At 38.0% G+C, this 23123-nt stretch overlaps 1 protein-coding gene across 2 annotated transcripts in view; it reads right to left on the bottom strand.

Moving 5' to 3' along the window:
* The window catches only part of LOC127415300 (CTTNBP2 N-terminal-like protein), a 44989-nt gene extending 27351 nt beyond the window's left edge, over positions 1 to 17638 (bottom strand). The window contains exons 1-2 of one of the 2 annotated variants that reach the window (XM_051654005.1): positions 17520 to 17638; positions 14913 to 14983 (exon numbers count right to left, since the gene is read on the bottom strand). Coding sequence is in view for 1 of the 2 variants with exons in the window: in XM_051654004.1 (XP_051509964.1) it covers positions 17520 to 17525 (6 nt within the window). In the remaining variant the exon portion in view is untranslated. The remainder of the gene's footprint in view (positions 1 to 14912; positions 14984 to 17519) is intronic. The other variant, XM_051654004.1, reaches the window with a different exon arrangement.
* Between the last annotated feature and the right edge of the window lie 5485 nt (positions 17639 to 23123).

The raw sequence follows: 23123 nt of genomic DNA on the forward strand, positions 1-23123 counted from the left end.
CTTAACAATCTCTCTCTCTCTCTCTCTCTCTCTCTCTCTCTCTCTCTCTCTCTCACTAACCACACTGACACACACACACACAGTCACACACACACCTTATGTGTTATAGGATTATTTTTATTTCCATATCTAATCATATCACTGTTTAGTTTGTAGTTGTAAGTCGGAAGTTTATTGACTGCATTGTATTAATTATTAATTGATATTACTGCATAAATAAACTTTGTTTATATTACAAAGAGAAGTGTTTTGGTTTGTTTTGCATACGACTGTGTCATGCTGATGGGATGTCAGTGCTCGGATTCAAACCTTCATTCATTGTTTTTTTCCCCGAAAATCGATATTCTTCGGATGCCGATTTTCCTAAGAAAACAATCTAATATTGAGACTGTTTTACTATTTGGTTATTAGTCCCTAATTCCAGGGTGGTGCCCCGTCAATGTTAATCCTTATTAATATTCTATTGATTTTTGGTAATTGATCATTATCTTTGATGGTTGTTGAATTTGAATGATCAATAAGCTAGTGTTAATTTGAATTAATGTTTCATCGTTGTTAACAATTAACTCATTATCTTTGATAATTGTTGATTTAAAGGATTTAAAAAAGCTAACATTGATTCTCATCAATGTTCTATTGATTTTAATAATTAATAATTATCTTTGATAATTATTAATTATTGCTAATAACCAAACTTGCTCCTAAACATAGCACACTACATTTACTAGAGCCCCATATGAGGTTTTAATGAGTTGGATTCAATTGATTAATTTAAATATTAATTAATAACTAATAATTATTAATTATTTCTGATAGTAACACTGATCTAAACAACCAGTAAAGCCCAACATAATAATTGGTGCCCCGTGTGAGGCATCCTACGTGCCAGTTCTGTCACAGTGTATGCATAAGAATCCAAAGTAATCATTTGAATCATTACTTCAAAGTTTAGTTCTGTTTGACAATTTACTTCTCACAACTTGCCAAACATGAGACAGTGTGGTGTGAAAGTGCTCTTAAGAGTGAATTAGGGGTTGGTAAATTTACTGTAGTCTGCTTAAAATCTGCTGTTGTTGTTATTTAACTCCTCACGCTTTCATCTAAATGTTACAGAGAGGTGCCAAGTCACTTCATTGACGTCCACCAAACAGAGAACACAGTGAAATCTGCACATTACATAACAGTAGACCGTAAGCCACAGGTCGAAGCCTCTCACCTGTGCTTTCGTGTTAGCATTATATCAACTGTAAAACAACAAGCTGTCAGAGCCACTATCACAAGAATTTTTACGGCCCCAGTAAAATGAGTCACCAATCGCCCTGCGTGACTGGAGCTGAAGCTCCACAGAGGTTAGTCGACCCAGCACTGCAAGATGTAGTTGCTGCTGTCCTTCGTCTCTCCATAGAGGAGAGGGATAACCTTAACGGTTACAATGTTAGTCGTAGTGATGAAGCATTGCAGGAACTAGTTGATTATGTCAACAACCCGGTCGGGAAGCCAATGCGCACAATCCTGGACCTTGTGGGCCAAATGTTCCTTCTTCATCACCGCAAAACCCAACTGCAAACCGCAGAGCACCAGGCCCAGCTCGCCCAGCTACCAAGCGGTGCAGAAGGAAAATCTCAGCCTGCACCAAGAAATTAGGTGCACCCAAGCTGAGAAAGTCCAGGCACAGGAAGATAATGCCCGGATGCAGGAGGAAAACGAAGCCCTGCGCAGGCAGCTTCAAGCTGCCCAGCTAAAAGTAGAGTCAGATCAGGTAAGTGCAGCTGAAACACACAGCACAACATCTGACATAGAAGAGGGCTCCCTTATTAGCGATACGCATAGAAATGTGCCCCTGAGAAACGCAGGGACACACGCTAGGAGCCGAGCTGCCCATAGCGGTACAGTCTCTGACTTCGTACTCCAAGACACCTTTCAAACTCCTCCAGTGGCCCGCTGGTTGGATGCATGTGCCCCTCCTTATAGTTGCCCCTCCCAGTCAGTTTTCAGCACCGTGCGTTTCAAACTGATTGATTCCACACCACGAAGGGGGGACAATTATTTTCAAGCCCAGAGTGGTGTAAGAGGCTCTAAGATACCATTAGCCAGGGAGCTATACGCACGCGTCGACTGGACTCCTCCCCCACTATGAAGGGAAGTCGTCCTCATCGCTATAGCGATCCGAGTGACTATGATGTTTTGGATGACTCGAACGACCCGTGGTCATACCGACACCAACGCTTGCGTATCCGACAACTCGAGTCCCTCGCAGGGGACATAGAACGCTTTGACCCAAGTAATCAAGATTCAAACATCGACAATTATCTTAGGGAAATTGAGCACTGCCTGATTGATTTGCCTTGCGCTTCGTCACGTGAAAAACTCAAGCTCATATGGAAGACCACGGTAAGGAGTGTCCATGCGTTCATGGAAACACTACCGACTGGTACACGAAACCGCTACTCAGCTCTGTGTAAAGCCCTACGTGAGGAGTATTCGCTGTATATCGACGAAGCCTCCGCTACCATAGCTGCTTTTGCCATCACCCAGAAGAGGCACGAGCTTCCGCATGAGTATTATAGACGCCTGAGAACCACGTACTTCCAAGGAAGTAACGCACCAGGTCTGGAGGAGGAATGAGCTTTCAAGTCTCTTTTCCTTCACAACCTCCATGAGTGCGTGCGATATGACGTCATGATGCACTGCAGAATGGGCAACCCCACCATGCAGGAAATCAGAAAGTACACGCAACTGGCATGGGAGACACGCGTGTGTCCTGCCTGAGGGCATGAAGGTGACGCCAGAGCCCTGGGGATCCAAGCCTCATATGCAGAACTAGCGCCTGAAGGCAACGAAATGCCTCGCGTTAAGGTGAATGCTAGAACAGGACCCCAGAGGCGCCGATCACCCCGCCAGCAGGGTAGGCAACAGAACCAGGGGGGTGGTAACCAGACACACCCCCAGGGTCACGGCAGGCCTAAATAACAAAACGTTCGCCGGCCGAAAGGAAACGTGCGTTTCGAACGAAAACCCAAACAAGAAGGTGAGTGGGTAGAAAAGGGTTCAAATCCCCTCAGAGAACAAGATCTGAGAGAGGAATTGGAGGACATAAGGAGATGCTTGACTGAGTTAGTAACTAAGCTTGACGTGCTCCGTTGTTCACCAGGTCCGTTGACCTCCTCAAAGGAACACAGCACTGAAACCCTGTTAGTATGACTAGACGATGTACCCCCTCCCGTTAACGCCAAAGTTTACTTTGTAGGTCGGGAAAAGGGGAACAGTGTCCAAGTTGCTCCCCAAAACCAGTCACTCCTAACATGCCACACCCTCCTTTTCTGACCTTCTTGGGCGATCTGTACCGTAAGGGCAACGCCTGACACATGGGTCATTCAACTCCCACACACTACTCAACACCGGTTCCGAAATAGTCTAATGGGTTCCAACACCTTCGCAGAGGTGGCTAGAGCAAAGCTCTCCCTTGGCAAAACGTTACAGACAGAGACCTACAACGTAAGCATCACAAGCTGCACGCAAGATAGGTCGTTTATCACAAAATGGGCCTGGATTGACACCTTTCAAGGGATGACGCCAGTACACCCTGTTTACATATGTCCCATTAATACAGAACCTCTGTTAGTTGGCCAGGACCTACTGAACTGATTGGCCCCGCTCATTGACTGCCGCCGTGGACACATGTGGGCTCAGGTTGACATACCGAGACCACTTGGTCCAGAAAACAGTTCGCCAGCTTCAGATGCACACGTCGCCATCGTCCAAAAATCCAGCAGAGACGACGACTCCAATAAGAACAATTACAGGGCCTGGGTAAAACCCTTCAGGGTACTAGTCACTGTAAATTTGCAATCCGTTCTTATCAATAACACTTTACACACTTTAGGGACTTTGTCAGAGAAAACAACTTATGTGTGTATCGTTAGAGATCTAATGCAGGACCTCCTCAGGGAAATTAGTTCCTCAGTCAACAGTCTGAGTGGTGGAAGGATACCAGCTTACCTGGTATCCCTAGACCTTGTCGAACAAATCCTTAGATCTGCTACTATCTCCGTTGTGCAACCTTCACAGATACACATGGCATATAGTTTTGGCATTGAAATTCCAATCCATGTAAATCCTCAGAACCTCAAAATAGGATTTATCCTCAATCTACCGTCATAGGCAGAATATGTATAGACTAAAATCTGTATTTAATGTTGGTTTTCAGAGAGGTAATGCACACATTCACCTCAAAACACCACCAACACTCACCTACCATGATGAGGACCCCTCGCTCTACCTTATCTCTAACCTAAACATGTGTACCAAGACAAAGTACATTCATTGGGTTTGTCAAAACGCAACCCCTTTGTTAGAGAGGTGACTAACTACCTCCCTGAACAAGTGTCATGCTAGCATGTCCATCAAAGATGAAGGAACAGAGACAAAGGTAGAGCGAGCAGGCAGTCGCTGGCTCGTTAACACACCAGGCCCCGAAGTCATACGACTGCCATGATACAGCCACTAAGCTAAGGCCATTAAACTAAGGTTACCAAACCAAACGGTGTTCTTAATGGTTCCCCAAGGAGCCACCGTACACATTGACGATATTATCCTCCATCATCTCAACGTCGACAAAAATGACGCAGAAATTGAGATCATGGACGCATTTAGAGGTTACAGCCTCACCGTTGATGACACCCTTCAACAGCAGCTTCAGGTTGAAGGGATGGAATTAGTGAAGTTCAGTCTCAAACCGACTGGCTTGACCACTATATTTCATAGTCACATAAGCAGATCGTCATCTTACCGAGAACACCCTATTAGTTTGGTTGCCCTCTGGCTCCTCTTTAGTGGTTGGATCATCATCGCAATTATTGCACACGCCATGTACAGGTACGTTCAACACATACAGGCCAGACTGGACTCACTTCTCATACAGCTGCGTTTTACACACCAGTCTGAGCCCATCCCACAGGTTAACCCCATAATTTCCAAGGATAAGCCTTTTAACCTTTAACTCTCCTTTCCTCAAACATTTTGTTATAGCATGACTCTTCACTGTAAACATGTTTAATTTATGTTTGTCTCATAAATTAAACAGCTGGATTTTTTCCTCACAACAGCGGAAACAACTTAAAATACTCAGTCATTTTTGGGCATACAGATAAGTGTAAGACATCATTAGAGACTATAAAGGGTCTACTTTTATTTGTGTACACTCACAATAACAACAAAACCTTGTGCTTTTGTAAAATAAAGAAAATAAACAGGGTGCGCTTTCAGCTGTCTCTGTCTCCGCGAGCATCTTTCTGAAACACGTCACAAAAATGAAACTCCGCGAATACTTATCACACAAACATGAAACATATGTCTAAACAAAGCTTAAAATGTCTAAATCTTAAATAAAACAATTCAAATCTAAAACAAATATTCTCCTGCAATGTAATCTGTATGAAACAAAGCGATGTACAGTTTCTCCTGGCTCAGCTAATTATCGCTAATGTGATCACACCCACGGGCAGAGGGCGCTATTCATATGGTAATATGCTGAGGCGATCACTGCAAATGGTAAACGCCCCCCAACAATGCCTTAAAAAACATCAAGTTCATTCACTTTTCTGCGTGTTTGGAAGATGGCATGCTACACAGGTGTGAAAGCTCCTGGATAGTGACGAAGAGTTCACATTTTCCTCAGAAGAAGAGCGGGAATCCGACGAGGAACGTTTGCATTTTGAAGAACGACTTGATCCAGCCGAGGATACAATTTCAGATGAGTGAGTCATTTAGTATTACTTACATATTAGTTGACATGCTATTTTATATAAACATGGACATATTTTACTAGTTGGACTATTTCCAGACTTGCCAGACAGGATTCAGAGTATTGAAATTTGAAATATGTCCTAATAAGCAAGCTTTAGTTATATTTAAATGTTGTTTCAGCTAAAGCAGGTATTTAAATTGTATGCTGTATGATATCAATATGATATGTAATATGATATAAAAATAACATGAATGTTTGGATTATATATTAACTAGTGTTTATGCTGCCTCATTATCATCAATGAAGCTTGTGCTTGCAAATATCTGTTTGGGTGTAAATGTGTAAAATGTGCTGTAAATATGCCCATATTAGAAAACCAGCATATTAGAATGATTTCTGAAGGATGATGTGACTCTGAAGACTGCAGTAATGATGCTGAAAATTCAGCTTTGATCACAGGAATAAATTGCATTTTACAATATATTCAAATAGAAAAGTTATTTTAAATTGTAAAAATATTTCACAATATCACTGTTTTTGCTGTATTTTGGATCAAATAAATGCAGCCTTGGTGAGCAGAAGAGACTTCTTTTAAAAACATTTAAAAAATCTTACAGATCTAAAACTTTTCAAGGGTAGTGTAGGTCTAATGTTTTTAAGTAAAGCCTTTATGTAAAGAAAATGTATAGTCAGATTACTTCTTTTAACAAACACTTTTGAATAAGCTACAAACAATACATTCAATCATTAAGTCTCCTTACATTCATTCTCTCTCAGTGGAGGGGTCTTTGTCTCCTCAGGTGTGAATCACATCAATATTCATGATCATCCACATCTCCTCATATTTGGCCTTTCTAACACTAAAAGTGTCTTACAAAAGTTAAATGACTATATTGTTTTGTACGAATGAGTGATCAGGATGGTTTTCACATCATTTTTGTAGCAAAAACTCTAGGCTACAAGATCCTGTTCTCTAAAGTCTTGTGAACAAATGTTTAGTATGTGTTATATGGTCTTATTTCAGTGACTTAAAATTTTTTAAGCAACTGAAAAAAGCACAAATGTCAAGGCATGTCAAAACTTCTCCAGGGCCCAAAACACCCTCAGACCCCAGAGGGTTAAAGGAATGCAGTATTACCACTGGATTCTCTGAACTGCCCTCAGTCTGACAGAAAATTTATTGGGTATCTCACACACTGATACTGCTATTCCTAATATTTGCAGTAAAACCATGGATACAAAAACTCATATATGTACTGTTCTTTTGTCTTTTTGTTCTTTTCTTTCTTTCACCTCTATCTGTTTGTTTAAGAACGGTATAATTTATGACATCATAGACTGATGCTGCATGAGCGCACTCTGGCATTCGTGGTGTAACCACTAGTTAAAACTGTTCTCCAAACACACTGTGAGAACAGACAACAACCACTAAAAACATTTATTGAGAAGCCTGTAACTGAAGTATGCTATTCACAACACATGCAAATGCATGGACAATCACAAACAAGCTAATACAGAAACACTCACATTTATGCATACACAAAAACTACAACCACAAGAGTAAAAAATAGCCATCTCTGGAGGGATACTGAACGTGACTAATTTTTGGCTTGGTTCTTCTCATCTATATCTGTTCAGTTTTTGTATTAAAGGTCAGTTAGGCCTAACTGTTTATATATCTCCACTCATTCTACTGTAAATAGGAATCAGACTGCAAGAGCTCATTATTTCCATAAGAATCTTCTAGGGTTGCTCTGATACCAACATTTTTACCAGCCCTTGTACCTCGGTATCGATACTAACTCGATACTTAGGCAACATATTAAAAAAAACTCAGATTTTTGATGAAATTACACATGCATAAATGCATAAAGTCTTCTAGATAAAAATTATGCCTTTTCTGTTGCAATTTTTCTGGATTCCATGTTAAATGTTTTAAGTAAATGTTATGATCAAATTGTGTTCAATCACATACATACTGTACAGCTTTGATCAAATAAAAATATAATAATTTATAAATAATTATTTTTGGTAAAAAACTAAAAAGATGCACAACAGAGATTTACAGCATTAATGAAAACATTAAATGAAAACAATCTGATTACCTGAGGCTGCCATGGCTGAATAACAACATGCTGATATTCAGTACTGGTTTTCAGCTTTTGTGATGTTGCTTACAGATAAGAATACTAATAATATAACCATTTAATATTATATTATTGTTATTATGAGTATTATTGTGACTACTTTGAATATTACACTTTTATACAGTAGTAACATTGAAGTCGTAATGTCTTCAATTTCACGCATTCAGTTAAATAAAGCTCTCATTTCAGCAGGACTTTTATTTTGAAAGACCTTTGAAGTTCTTCTTGTTTTTAAGGGTTTCTTATATCAAGCTTCCCACGACTACCGAGCTGAAATCTCTGGTGAAAAAGGTCATTTGAGAGTTCACAGCCATTTATACACTAAACAATGCTCTGCGACTCTGCAGATGGATACTATTGGACACACTGCATGAAAATCAAGCAGTAGTAGTATATGTGTGTGTGTGTGTGTGTGCGCGCGCGCACCTACCTGCGCGCCTGCATGCCTGTTTGTGCGAAGGAGATGACAAGAGCATAGAGGTGCCTCTCATTCGTTCTGTGGTGCACATGTGACTGTATATTATTTAATTAAATGATATCCTTCTGCTGTTTAATGATCACACTTGGCCATATCGAGACTTTTTTTTTTATTATTTTCAAATAGTCTTTTATTTTATCTCAAATCTCTCACATTACATTATATTTTGCTAATGGCAGCATACTTTAATATGGTACTAAAATTAACAACAAGATGATATCGTGACGTTTTAAATTTTTTGGTATCGCGATATTTCGTTAGAACCGGTATACCACGCAACCCTAAAATCTTCACCCTGCTGTATTCTGTAATATCACAAGTCCATCGTGTCTGTCTGTCTGTCTATCTATCTAGAGGAGAGAAGAGAAGAGGAATGCTTGACAGATGGCTATCATTTAGGTTTCTCGTCACTCCAAATTACAGTGTGCCAGAAGCTGTGAGGCGTGTCAAGTTGTTGTCGGGCATATTGTAATCAGGCTTTTTTGTGGCATTGGCTTCTTTCTGGCAACTCGACCATGCAGCTCATTTTTGTTCAAGTATCATCGTATTGTGCTCCTTGAAACAACCACACCGTCTTTTTCCAGAGCAGCCTGTATTTCTCCTGAGGTTACCTGTGGGTTATTCTTTGTATCCCGAACAATTCTTCTGGCAGTTGTGGCTGAAATCTTTCTTGGTCTACATGACCTTGACTTGGTATCAAGAGATCCCCGAATTTTCCACTTCTTAATAAGTGACTGAACAGTACTGACTGGCATTTTTAAGGCTTTGGATATCTTTTTATATCCTTTTCCATCTTTATAAAGTTCCATTACCTTGATATGCAGGTCTTTTGACATTTCTTTTCTGCTCCCCAAGGCTCAGTATCTAGCCTGCTCAGTGCATCCACGTGAGAGCTAACAAACTCATTGACTATTTACACACAGACACTAATTGCAATTTAAAAAGCTGCAGGTGTGGGAAATTAACCTTTAATTGCCATTTAAACCTGTGTGTGTCACCTTGTGTGTCTGTAACAAGGCCAAACATTCAAGGGTATGTAAACTTTAGATCAGGGCCATTTGGGTGATTTCTGTTATCATTATGATTTAAAAAGGAGCAAAACAAATATGTGATAATAAATGGCTTCAAATGATCACTATCCTTAAATCATATTTTCAAAATCAATGCCAAAATTTCACAATTTCTGCCAGGGTATGCAAACATTTGAGCACAACTGTATGTTCTTTGATCGTAATCTTGACAAACCATTTTGTAGGTTCCAGTCTTTCCCCATTCAAGTAGATAGGAGCTGCACTGACATGACTGGAAATAGCTTCCCGGGAGCGTGACAAAGATGGCTGCCAGTAGGATTGCAGCGGTATACCGGTTTCACGGTATACCATGGTATGAAAATTGACGGTTATCATACCACATATATTTGCTTATCTACGGTATTGAGAAAAAAAAATGCAATCAGACGGAGAATCTCACCTGTGCATGCGCATCTCCTTTCCTCCTCAACTGCCTGTCAGACTCGTCAACTTGCCCCACACACACAAACACATGCAGCGGAGAAAATGTCAGAGAGAAGCGAGGCGAGGGGGTCTGACATAAGTAAGCGTGTGTGTAAATTAAAGCAGTGTTTCTCAACTGGTGAGTCGCAGGTCTATTCAGACTGGGTCACGGACAGCAGGGAAAGAACAATGCCATGGTTCTCCCATTGAAGATATTTCAGCAGCCGTCCAAGTGATAACCTATTTAGGACTGCCGAGGCAGATTTAATGATAATCTCGCAATTACTTAAAGGCTTCTCATCGGCACTTTCACACGAGTGTAACGGAACCAGCTCGCGATCATGATCTACGTTTCTCTGTGGCGCGTGCGTGCAACAACCGGGCTTCCCTTGATTTTGCGGAGCGCAGCCCTCAAAACTGATGTGACCAATTTCAATTCTAGTGAGACTTTTCTAATTTAAAGCATTACGGAGGAAGTCAAGTCAAACCCATCAAACAGTAGGCAGCCCTGACATGCCAAACAGCACTGAGGAGGAAAAGAGCAACACTGTGCTATGCGCTATTTTTCATTATACATCACCTTTACAAAATTGTTTCACGATTTTACATGATTGTATTTTGACAAAATGTTATAGTTGCATATGAAATAATCTAAAGGTAGAATCTATTAGACCTCATTTTATATCAACAGTGGCAGTTGTAGTTAAAGTTTCAATTTGTGTTTCAGCTAGTACTTATTTTTTTCATAAATATTATAATTTGTTATTATTACTATTATTTAAGACTAGCTACACAGACCTAACCATGGTAATGAGGAGCCTTTCCTCCTGTGTAATATGTATGTTCTGTTTGAATTATGTTTGAAATTTGGAAACAAACAGGATAATTATGGGCTCATATAAGTAAATATGCTCTTCAGTTTTTAAAACGTCAACAACAAAAATAATGTCACTTGATGCATGTCCTTGTACTTGAAAACCATGAACAAAACTATGCAACATAAAAGGAAATGTGACCCAGGATACATTAAATACAGGTTACGTTTTTACTATGGTGGGTCGCCACTTGATTTCCAATGTAAAATCTGTCCTGAAGCAAAACCAGTTGAGAACCACTGAATTAAAGGTACAGACAGGAGCAGTCTGGCTGCGCTGCCGCGCACCTACAGTATATCTTAATTATTAATAATCATAGGACATTACTTTAAAGCTCACACAGCTGTTGTCATGTTTATAATTCGGTTTATTATTATAATTCTGTTAGCTTTCTTTTTATACTATTTATTTTATTTATTTTCAAAAGGGAGACTTTGTTTTACACATACTTCCATAAAAAAAATAAAAAAAAAAAAAATGGTTTCAAGTTTCAATTATAATAAAGTGTTTGTTCAACAAAAAAAAACCCTTCTGTTTTCACTCCTTTAGGGTCATTATAATTGATAATAATAATTGTGTAATACCGTATACCGTGAAACCATGATATTTTCTGAGACGGTTATCGTACCGTGAAAATCTCATACCGTTGCAACCCTAGCTGCCAGTGGACTGACTTGCTAGAAGGACTTTGGTAGCATTTTCCATTTTGGGCAGGTAACTTTGATCTCTATCCAATCACAGTGGAGGTGCATTTGTCAGCAAGGTGTAAATGCAATCTAGCTAAAGTATATCCAGACACTATCCGGATATGAAAAGCGTGTTAATGCAAGGTGTAAATGTGGCCAGAGAGACAGAGTTTATGGGTCTGTTGTCAATTTGCTGCAAACTTCATTATCCTACAGCCAACAAACTTCCAGTGTCACTACATACATTCTAGGGTTGCAACGGTATGAGATTTTCACGGTACGATAACCGTCTCAGAAAATATCACGGTTTCACGGTATACGGTATTACACAATTATTATCAGTTTCAATGACCCTTAAAGGAGTGAAAACAGAAGGTATTTTTTTTTTTATTTGGCTGAACAAACGATTTATTATAACTGAAAATTTAAACCATTTTTTTATTTATTTTTTTATTGAAGTATGTGTAAAAAAAAGTCTCCCTTTTGAAAATAAATAAAATAAATGAATAAATAAGAAAGCTAACAGAATTATAATAATAAACCGAATTATAAACATGATAAAAAATTAGCATGTAACTATAACATGTTATATAACTAAAGCATGTTAGTTTACATGTTAGCATAGCATGTTAAATTAACTACTAAATGAAAAATAACATCAGCTGTGTGAGCTTTTAAAGTAATGTCCTATGATTATTAATAATTAACATATACTGTAGGTGCACGACAGCGCAGCCAGACTGCTCCTGTCTGTACCTTTAATTCAGTGGTTCTCAACTGGTTTTGCTTCAGGACAGATTTTACATTGGAAATCAAGTGGCGACCCACCACAGTAAAAACGTAACCTGTATTTAATGTATCCTGGGTCACATTTCCTTTTAAGTTGCATAGATTTGTTCATGGTTTTCAAGTACAAGGACATGCATCAAGTGACATTATTTTTGTTGTTGATGTCAACAAGTGACAGGAAGTTTTCTCTCCCCCCTTTTAAAAACTGAGCCCATTATTATCCCGTTTGTTTCCAAATTTCAAACATAATTCAAACAGAACATACATATTACACTGGAGGAAAGGCTCCTCATTACCATGGTTAGGTCAGTGTAGCTAGTCGTAAATAACAGTAATAATAATAACAAATTATAGTATTTATGAAAAAATAAATACTAGCTGAAACACATCTTGAAGCTTTAACTACAACTGCCACTGTTGATATAAAATGAGGTCTAACAGATTCTACCTTTAGATTATTTCATATGAAACTATAACGTTTTGTCAAAATATAACAGTTACTTTTACTCATGTAAAATCGTGAAACAATTTTGTACATATTTTATACTTTTCCTCCTCAGTGCTGTTTGGCATGTCAGGGCTGCCTACTGTTTGATAGGTTTGACTTGACTTCCTCCGTAACGCTTTAAACTAGAAAAGTCTCACTGGAATTGGAATTGGTTACATCAGTTTTGAGGGCAGCGCTCCGCAATATCGAGGGAAGAGCGGTTGTTGCACACGCGTGCCACAGAGAAGCGTAGATCATGATTACGAACTGGTTCCGTTACACTCGTGTGAAAGTGCAGATGAGAAGCCTTTAGCTGATTGCGAGATTATCATTAAATCTGCCTCGGCAGTCCTAAATAGGCTATCACTTGGATGGCCGCAAAAATATCTTCAATGGGAGAACCGTGGCATTGTTCTTTCCTTGCTGTCCATGACCCAGTCCAAATAGACCTGCAAATCCCCAGTTGAGAAACACTGCTTTAACTCACACACACACTCCCTTATGTCAGACCCCCTCGCCTCACTTCTCTCTGACATTTTCTCCGCTGCGTGTGTGTGTGTGTGGCGCAAGCTGACGAGTCTGACAGGCAGATGAGGAGGAAAGGAGATGTGCAGGTGAGATTCTCCGTCCAGTTGCATTTTTTTTCTCACTACTGTAGATAAGCTAATGTGCATGTGATAACCGTCAATTTTCATACTGTGGTATCCCGTGAAACTGGTATACCGCTGCAACTTTCATTCACCCAAAAATGAAAATAATGTCATCATTTACACAGCCTCATGATATTCCAAATCTGTTCAATGGAACATAAAAGGAGATGCTAGCCTCAGTCACTATTCACTTACATTGCATCTTTTTGCCTTCCAATGAAAGTGAATGGTGACTGAGACAAACATTCTGCCAATAGATCCCTTTGTTCCATGGAAGCATAAGAGTTACACAGGTGTGGAATGGCATGAGGGTGAGTAAACGATGACATAACTCTTAATTGTTTGTATTCTAGAAGGATAAAACTAAAAGGCAAGGCTTGTCACACCTTCATAAGTTGGAACAGACCTTTCTCTTCCCTCATCTCACCGAAAACTCATTTAACCTCAGTCAAACTAAACCCACAGCTGCTGAGTGCAAGCCAAACCATAAAAAAACTTTAGACCGCAGCCTAATGCCAGCTTACTTAATGAATAATTTGCTGTAATGAGAGAGTGAAACATGTGTCAGATGGGCATGTGGTTTGTAACGCTGCTCTGATGCTGTAACCAGATATTAAACACAGGCCTACAAGTGCAATAAAATTATTTTCCAGCAGCAAAAACACAATACACAGCGAGAGAGGGAGCATGTGAGCGGGAAAAAGAGAGAAACACTACATGGGTTACAGAGACCAGGAATGCCAGGTATTCACATCCAACACACACTTATCAAATATTAACAGAATGAGACTCCAGAAGAGATTGTAATGCATACTAATAAATCCCAACAGTATTAACAGCTGATTTAGCACCTGTTTTTTTTTTCTTTTCCTGTCACAGTCATCATGTAATTACGAAATGCAAATCCGAAATTCTGATCCTGGGACAGTATTCAGATAACAACAAAAATAACACAAAGCTGAATGATTTCAGAAGGGGAACTAATGTATAATACTTGTCTAAAAACAGCATCCAATGATTTGGCATCAAACCAGCCTGTCTGGCACCAACAATCAACCATGCAATTATCTAATCAGACAATCATGTTGCAGCAGTGCATAAAATCACGCAGATACGGGTCAGGAGCTTCAGTTAATGTTCACAATAACCAATAGAATGGGGAAAAATGTGATCTCAGTCATTTGGACTGTGGCATGATTGTTGGTGCCAGACGGGCTGGTCTGAGTATTTCTGTAACTGCTGATATCCTGGGATTTTCACATACAACAGTCTCTAGATTTACTCAGAATGGTGCCAAAAACAAAAAACATCCAGTGAGCGGCAGTTCTGCAGATGGAAACGCCATGTTGATTAGAGAGGTCAACAGAGAATGGCCAGACTGGTTCGAACTAACAAAGTCTACGGTAACTCAGATAACCGCTCTGTACAACTGTGTTGAGAAGAGTATCATCTCAGAATACTATTTTGAGATGCGGGATGGCACTATTTTAGCGACACGAGGGGGACCTACACAATATTAGGCAGGTGGTTTTAATGTTGTGGCTGATCTGTGTATACTTACTCTAGGCTACAGCTATTGAAGACCAATACCCGTACGAAACCCGTCAAGAAAATTTCCTGGTCCAATTTACTCTAAAATCAAAAGAAACAAGTAAGAAATTATATTTCCCAATTCTCATTACTGCAATGTGAAAATGTATATATTTCTTAATTTGAAAGTATTCATACATCACAGTAGTACACCAGTGGTACTGCCTTTCATTTTTGCTGATTTGTAATCAAAAATAAATGCAAAACAGAATACAGTAAAGAAATGACTGTGTTACAGTAATGAGAAAAATAATTGAAAACAATGGAAATATTAAAAGTTAAACATCCAGGCGTATCATGGTTTATAAGAATTGGGGGGTTAAGTGTGCTTAAAGGAATAGTTGATCCAAAAATAAAGAAACTCTTAAATTTACTCACCCTCATGACATCCCAGATGTGTATGACTTTCTTTCTTCTGCTGAACCCAAACAAAGATTTTTTGAAGAATATCTCAGCACTGTAGGTCCTCACAAAGCAAGTGAATGGGTACCAAGATTTTGAAGCTCCAAAATGCACATAAAGGCAGCATAAAAGTAATCGATATGATTAAATATGACTATATTATTAAATGTATATCTTCAGAAGCGATATAAGTGTGGGTGAGGAACAGATAAATATTTAAGTCAGTTTTTACCATAAATTGTCCTCCCTGCCCAGTAGGTAGCAATATGCATGAAGGATGTGAATCACCAAATACAAAAGAAGAAGAATGTGAAAGTGACAGTGGAGATTGATAGAAAAAAAGGACTTAAATATTGATCTGTTTTTCACCCACACATATCATATCGCTTCTGAAGATATGGATTTAACCACTGGAGTCTTATAGATTACTTTTATACAGCCTTTCTGTACTTTTGGAGCTTAAAAATATGGTACCCATCATAGGCATCGATCTCTTGGGTGCTCGACCCTGGGAATGGCCGAGCACCCACAGAAAAGCATGACATATTCCCCATTCATTTTCTCCATTGGCATTTAAAAAAAGATTCAATAAATATTTCTGAGCCTTGCCCCAAACCAGAAAGCTCTAATATTAATTATCTATATTAAAATGTTTGATTTGAAGCAAATAATGTTTTGAAAATCTAAAAAAGCGATTGGTAATTGGGAACTTCTCTGTTGGTGGATCTCACTTCAGGATCGTGGTTCTGATGTCGTAATACTCGCAATGCCTCATTAGAACAAATGGGGTGGGGGTTGTTAGGGCACCCACGGCAGAAACATAATTCGCCACCTATGGTACCTTTCACTGTGAGGACCTACAGAGCTGAAATATTCTCCTAAAAATATTTGTTTGTGAAAGAAAGTCATACACATCTGTGATGGCATGAGAGTGAATAAATGATGAGACAATTTTCATTTTTTGGTGGACTATCCCTTTAAGTGCCCTGAAAATAATGTAAATATCTTAATGGTCCTAAATATAGGCTTCATTTTCTTTATGCAAAATATGATTTCATACTTTTTTGTATTCATTTGTGGTTAAATATGACCTGGACATTTTCGTGAGAATCACCCTATGTGGGCCAAGTCTGAAACATTCTCAAACTGCTGGATACTATTGGAAACGGAGGGAAAACTGTGCTTGAGTTGTTGTGCTGGACATCCAAACCCACAGGAGGATCTGTAAAACGAGGCGAGGTATTCTCTGGGGTAATTATGTCCTGAACAGAGAGAATGTCTTCAACCTAGCTCTCCAGTGACTGATTCTGACATACCAGTCAAAACAGACCATTTCACCACATACAGGCTAAACCACATTTTTGCCCTTCACCCACTGACAAACACTCACATCACTGCTCTTTGCAATCACTGCCTGTTTGTATCCAAAAGAACACACATAATGAGTTAGAATTACATTTAGATTCAAATCTAAAGTAGTGATTTCAACTAATGTGTCCAAATGTCTGGCAAATGCATTTGGCAACTACTTTTTCCTGTCTATTTAAAGAGTTCATAGTTAATTTTTTATAGCTGAACTGCATGATTAGGAATAACAGCCAGAAATGTAAACCCAGATCAGCAAAAAGCTTTCTCTGGGTATATCAAATTTCATGCAGGACACAAAGCTTGCCTTTCAGAAATAAAAAAAAACAAAACATCCTGAACATATGGACCATTTAACATACTGCTAAACTCAAATCAAAACAAGCAATCAGTGCACTTCAAACATGTTAAAGACTGAGAAGCACCAGTGCACCCAGATCAGTGTAGCTATATCAGATCTGATCAGGGTGATAAACAGTTAAAGAGTTCCTTTGTAACATTCTGTTTGTTGCATTCTGTACAGTACATACTTTAAATATCATCCAATAACTTTGTTTTTTATGTCCGAATTCTCCAAAAACCTCTCTAGTTTAAGACTATATTAAGTACGCGGGTATGAGCGATAACCGTGTGGGTGCATAAATCAATGTATAATGTACATTTGTCGTAATAATAGAGAGTTCATTTGTTGGAAATCTATATTTGGATCGGATAATTCCCTCTTCCACACCAACACGTTGTCCGGATCAGATTCACCTCCACGACTCTACACCTGAGCGCTCCTTATATCATTAAATATTTTTTTTCTTACCTTCATATGTGTTTTTGTTTACTCATCAGTTCCCACAATCAGAATTGTCCCAGTTTACGGAGTTAAATCTCACTTTCACTGCTGGCCATGCTACTGTCCCGGCCGAAAATATGGACTACAGCCACTGACAGATCGTTCAGCCAATAGACGGAGACCGCAATCTAGAATTCTCCATTTGGATTGGATGTTAGGCTGAAGGGGGGGGGGAGCTAAGTAAGCGTCAGGTCCGTGTCTTTGTCTACGATTGTTTGTTGGTTATTATGTAGTTTAAAAGTGATTTAAGTTCGTTTCACACATTTCACTGTCCATATCTGCGTGGACATTTTCACACTACATATGATTTTATTTAGCATCTGCACGTTTGAATACATCTCTTTCGTGAATGTGAACATTGTAAGACAGTCATGAAACATTAATGGCATGATTTTGAACGTCTAAAAATTATATATATATATATATACATATATATATATATATATATATATATATATATATATATATATATATATATTTTTATTTTATATATATATTATATATATATATATATTAATTATATATATAAAATATTATAATTTATATATAAAATATTAATTTTTATATATATATAATTTTTAGACGTTCAAAATCATGCCATTAATGTTTCATGACTGTCTTACAATGTTCACATTCACGAAAGAGATGTATTCAAACGTGATATATATATATATATATATATATATATATATATATATATATATATATATATATATATATATACATATATAATTATTCGAATTACAGTGCGCGTTAATGAACTCGCCCTATAACCTCATCTCTGGCGCCTCCTCATGGACAAAAAGAGAACAGACAGATCGATGGCGTCTCAGCTTAAACAAATGAATTCGAACAACTTTTGATGATCATATTGGGTAGACATAACATTAACATATCCAAAAGTAACAGGTTCATGATAAATTGGATCTCTAGTGTGTAGGTCTACTTACAGTAGGTACTTGTAGATAAGCCAGAAAGCAAACTGATTTCGCATGGGACATTAGGATTTCTCTGAAATTGTTAGGGAATTGTTACAGAAGTGAGAGTTGTGTTTGAGAGTCTTATGTAAGATGGAGGTCCATAAGAGAGACAGAGAGAATGCTTGTGGGTTTTTGTTTGTTAGTTTGTTTTATTGTTTGAGGGGATAGTTCACCCAAAAATGAAAATTCTCTCATCATTTACTCACGCTTATGCCATCACAGATGTAAATTACTTTCTTCTGCTGAACACAAAGATTTTTAGAATAATATCAATATATAGGCTTTCAAAATAAATGTTGAAGTTCCAAAGAGCAAATAAAGGCAGCGTAAAAGTAATCCATAAGACTCCAGTGTTTAAATCTATATCTTCAGAAGCGATATGACAGGTGTGGGTGAGAAACGGATCAATATTTAAGTGAATTTTTACTTTACATTCTCCTCCCTGCCCAGTAAGGTGGCGATATGCACAAAATGTGAATTGCCAAAAATAAATGAATAATTTGAAAGTAAAAGTGGAGATTGATAGTAAAATTTTTTAAATATCTTAAATATTAATCTGTTTTTCACCCACACATATCATATCACTTCAGAAGATATGGATATAGATTACTTTTATACAGCCTTTATGTGCTTTTGAAGCTTAAACATTTTGGTACCCATTCACTTGCATTGTGAGGACCTACAGAGCTGAAATATTCTTCAAAAAAAATCAGAAAGAAAATCTGGGATGGCTTGAGGATGAGCAAATGATGAGAGAATTTTCATTTTTGGGTGAACTATCCTTAAGGTCAGTTCAAATCTGGCATGTTCAGGATACAGCACAGCACATCAAAATTTCAATTCGGTGGTTACTAACATTTCTCAATATTATTAGGGTGTAAATTATAGTCCAGTCTGCTGCTGAAATGGTACTTATTCAGCACTGTCATGTGACACCTGTTACTTTTGTCAGCGCTGGTCAGGATGAACCAGTCACAGGCTACTAGATAATTATTATTATTTTTTAATTATTATGTTATAGATAGATATTAAGACGGGTATGAATACTTGGAATTATCATTAAAATACTTTGTCTTCAATTAGACATAAACTGTCCTGAGGTATGAATGTGGATCATTGTAGGACTTGGCCATCACGCACTCCATTGAGGAACAAAGCTTTGTGTCTAAAAGGAAGCAGATAGTGGCTGACAACAATATTTGCAATGTCGGTCTGCATCACACAAAAATATTGTATGACTTGTTATTTACCACAAAACTTGGTATATACCACACAAGTCAATTGGATGACTTTTATGGTCCTTGGAGCTTGACCATTCCAGTTATTCACTTTCGCTGGAAAAAGCATCTTGGATGTTCCGCTAAATGTAAAAGTAAAATGTAAACGTGTTTGTTCCACGCAAGAAAAGAATTGTAGGAGTTTGGAAGACATGAGAGTACATCGCTGAGCTATTCCTGTTTATATTTTGTTGTGCAATTTCTTTTTATCAGATGGTGATACTGCTATATTTTTTCCATTTATATCTCTGGTAAGTATTATGTTCAGATTTTGTACTGAAAAGCTATTGTGATTCATTCATTGTTATTTTTGAGATAGGCTTAAGAATCTGACTGTATGAAAACTGCCAACTTTCTTGAGTAGTAGGCATATCTTTAGTAGGCACTAAGAAGTCTTAATCCAGCCTTGGGTTTGTGTGTGTATAGGAGTACACATAATACAGATTCTGAGGATGGCTCTGATGTCCATAAGTGCTGAACAGACAGAAAAACAATTCCCCAGCCAGACCACAGTGGAGCTGAGTTTCTCTGGCTTGTGTGGTTACTATGCTGTTCTTCTCATGCATGTAAATGGTTTGAACTGAGGTTCCACTGAGATGATCTGAAATGAATAAAAAAGATGCATTTATGTATGCAGGTGTGCTATGTTTGTCTGTGTAACTCCCCACCGCACCTCCTTTGTTTTCTGTAAATTATTATGACACTGTTGAGTGTCATAATTGTTTTAGTCCTCTCTTCTGATTATATTTGTTGAAAATTTCAGTCAGTCATCATTTTAATAACCTCATCCTCTCTCAGTCGCCCTAGCTGGCAGCCTTAGTCAGCCCCACACCCAGATACTCACCCAAGGAAGGATTAAAGGAATGCAATGGTGTGAATAAGGTCTATTGGCCTGGATGGTATTACAGGAATAGTTCACCCAAAAATGAAAATTCTCTCATCACTTACTCACTCTCATGCCATCCCAGATGTGTATGACTTTCTTTCCTCTGCTGAACACAAACAAAGATTTTTAGAAGAATATCTCAGCTCTGCAAGTAAATGTTGTCCAAAACTCAAATAAAGGCAGCATAAAAATAATCCATACAACTCCAGTGATTTAATAAATGTCTTCAGAAGTAATTTAATAGGTGTGAGTGAGAAACAGATCAATATTTAAGTCCTTTTTTTTTTTTTACCATAAATCCCCACTTTCACATTCTGAAAGTGAAAGTGGAGATTTATAGTAAAAAAAAGAAAAAAGGATTGAAATATTATTTTTTTTCTCACCCAAAGTGATTGTATCACTGCAGAAGGCATATGTATATTAAACCTCTGGAGGTATTGTTTACTTTTATGCTGCCTTTATGTGATTGTTTTAGCTTTAAAGGTCTGGTCACCATTCACTTGCATTGTGAGGACCTTCAGAGCTGAAATAATATTCTAAAAATCTTTGTTTGTGTACAGCAAGAAAGAATGTCATACACATCTGGGATGGCATGAGGGTGAGTACATTTTTTATTCTGTCCAGGCCAATAGACCTTATTGACAGCAGTGGCATTGTTATATTTTTGACGGGAATGAAAAGAGGCTGTGATGGAAAGACATACAGTTTCTTCAATGGGTTGTACAGTTGTTTAAAGTGTTTGGATCGTCCTGCTGACAAAACATTAAAAAAATATCTTTCCAAGAAATTTCAGTAGAAAAAAAAAACTCCAGAGTTGTGGAAAATTAGATGTGATCTAGGAGCTTTTTGATAGCTTTATAGAGTGCATGTAATTGAAGAGACGGTAAGTCTATCCTTCACTGTCTCATTTTTTCATTCCCATCAAAAATGAAAAATGATGGCACTACTTTGAATAAGGGTTATGGGGCCAGTGCCCCAGGGCCTCTGACTGTCAGGGGCCTCCAGCTGAGAGGCCGACACCTGGAAGCAAGCCACTGCAGATGAAAAATTAATATAGATAGATGAGCAGTGTTTAAATGTGTGCTAGTGACTAATGCCACAATGTGAAAATAAAAAAAATAAAAAAAAATATATAGAATTGAGAAATGTTATCTGTTTCTGGCCCATCCTCAGCACTATCAGTGCCATCTGAATACTGTATACTAGCTTTAATGTTTTATACTTGTCGTGGTACATTTTTGTCTCTTTTGCAATGCATTATGTACAGTACATAATGCATTTATTCTTGTTTTTGCAACGTTTCAACTTTATTTCTTGCAATTGTGATGTTATTTCTCATAATTGCAATGAAATGTCTTGTTAGTTCTTATTACATCTTGCAATTTTAACTACAGGGGACCTCAAGAGAGTCCTGTGAGGCCCCGGGGGCCTCACAGGACGATAATGCTTTCTTGCTTTCTGTCTTTTTTGCCTTTAAAGCAACCCTATATTCTGCTATGAATGTTTGTTTTGTTTTTCAGTTGCCTTTTAGACAAGGCTGGTGTCATAGAGAAAGAGGGAGAAACAGAAAGACACAGAGAGATATTCAATAAAACAAATGAGTCGCCCCTTTGGTCATGATCTCTCTTTGAAAAGAAATAAAAACAGACTGGAGACACTGCTGCTGCCAGTATCGACTAGCCAGGCTATTTGTCTGTCATCCTTAGAGCTTTTACACTAATAGATTCCACTTGAGATCTTTACCCCTTTGCTTTCACTCTCACACTGTGATCCTATCTGTCTCTTTCTGTCTCTCTGGCTGAAGCTGCTTTTCCTCTTTTTCTCCAATATTACTTCAATGTCATGACATCACTACTCCACACCATCTAAGCAACACACAGAGATAGGAAGAATAACTCCAACATACAGTATTCACTCCACAACACAGTACAACCAGGATCTTCCATCACAGTAGAAGTCTTTGAAGCTTGAAAAATCACATAAAGGCCACTTAAAAGTAATCCATAAGACTCCATTGGTTAAATCTATATCTTCTGAAGCAATATGATAGGTGTGGGTGAGAAAGATCTCCACTTTCACATTCTTTCAATTTTTTAAAGTGAAAATGGAGATTTATGGTAAAAAAAAAAAAAAAAAAAAAAAAAATGGACTTAAATATTAATGTTTCTCATCCACACCTATCAGGACGAACAGACGAACAGAGCTGAGATATTTTTCTTAAAATCTTTGTTTTTGTTCTGCAGAAGAAAGAAAATCATATACATCTGGGATGGCATGAGAGTGAATTTTTTGTGAACTATCCCTTTAACTGGTGGGTCAAAACCTAAAAATGGATCTGCAGATCTGTTCCGATAGGGTCGTGGACTGCAGGGAAAAGGTGATGATAAATGCAAATAATAAAATAATTATGCATAGTTTAGAGGAGAAG

The sequence above is a fragment of the Myxocyprinus asiaticus genome, chromosome 24, assembly GCF_019703515.2.
Source record: "Myxocyprinus asiaticus isolate MX2 ecotype Aquarium Trade chromosome 24, UBuf_Myxa_2, whole genome shotgun sequence".
NCBI lineage: Eukaryota > Metazoa > Chordata > Actinopteri > Cypriniformes > Catostomidae > Myxocyprinus > Myxocyprinus asiaticus.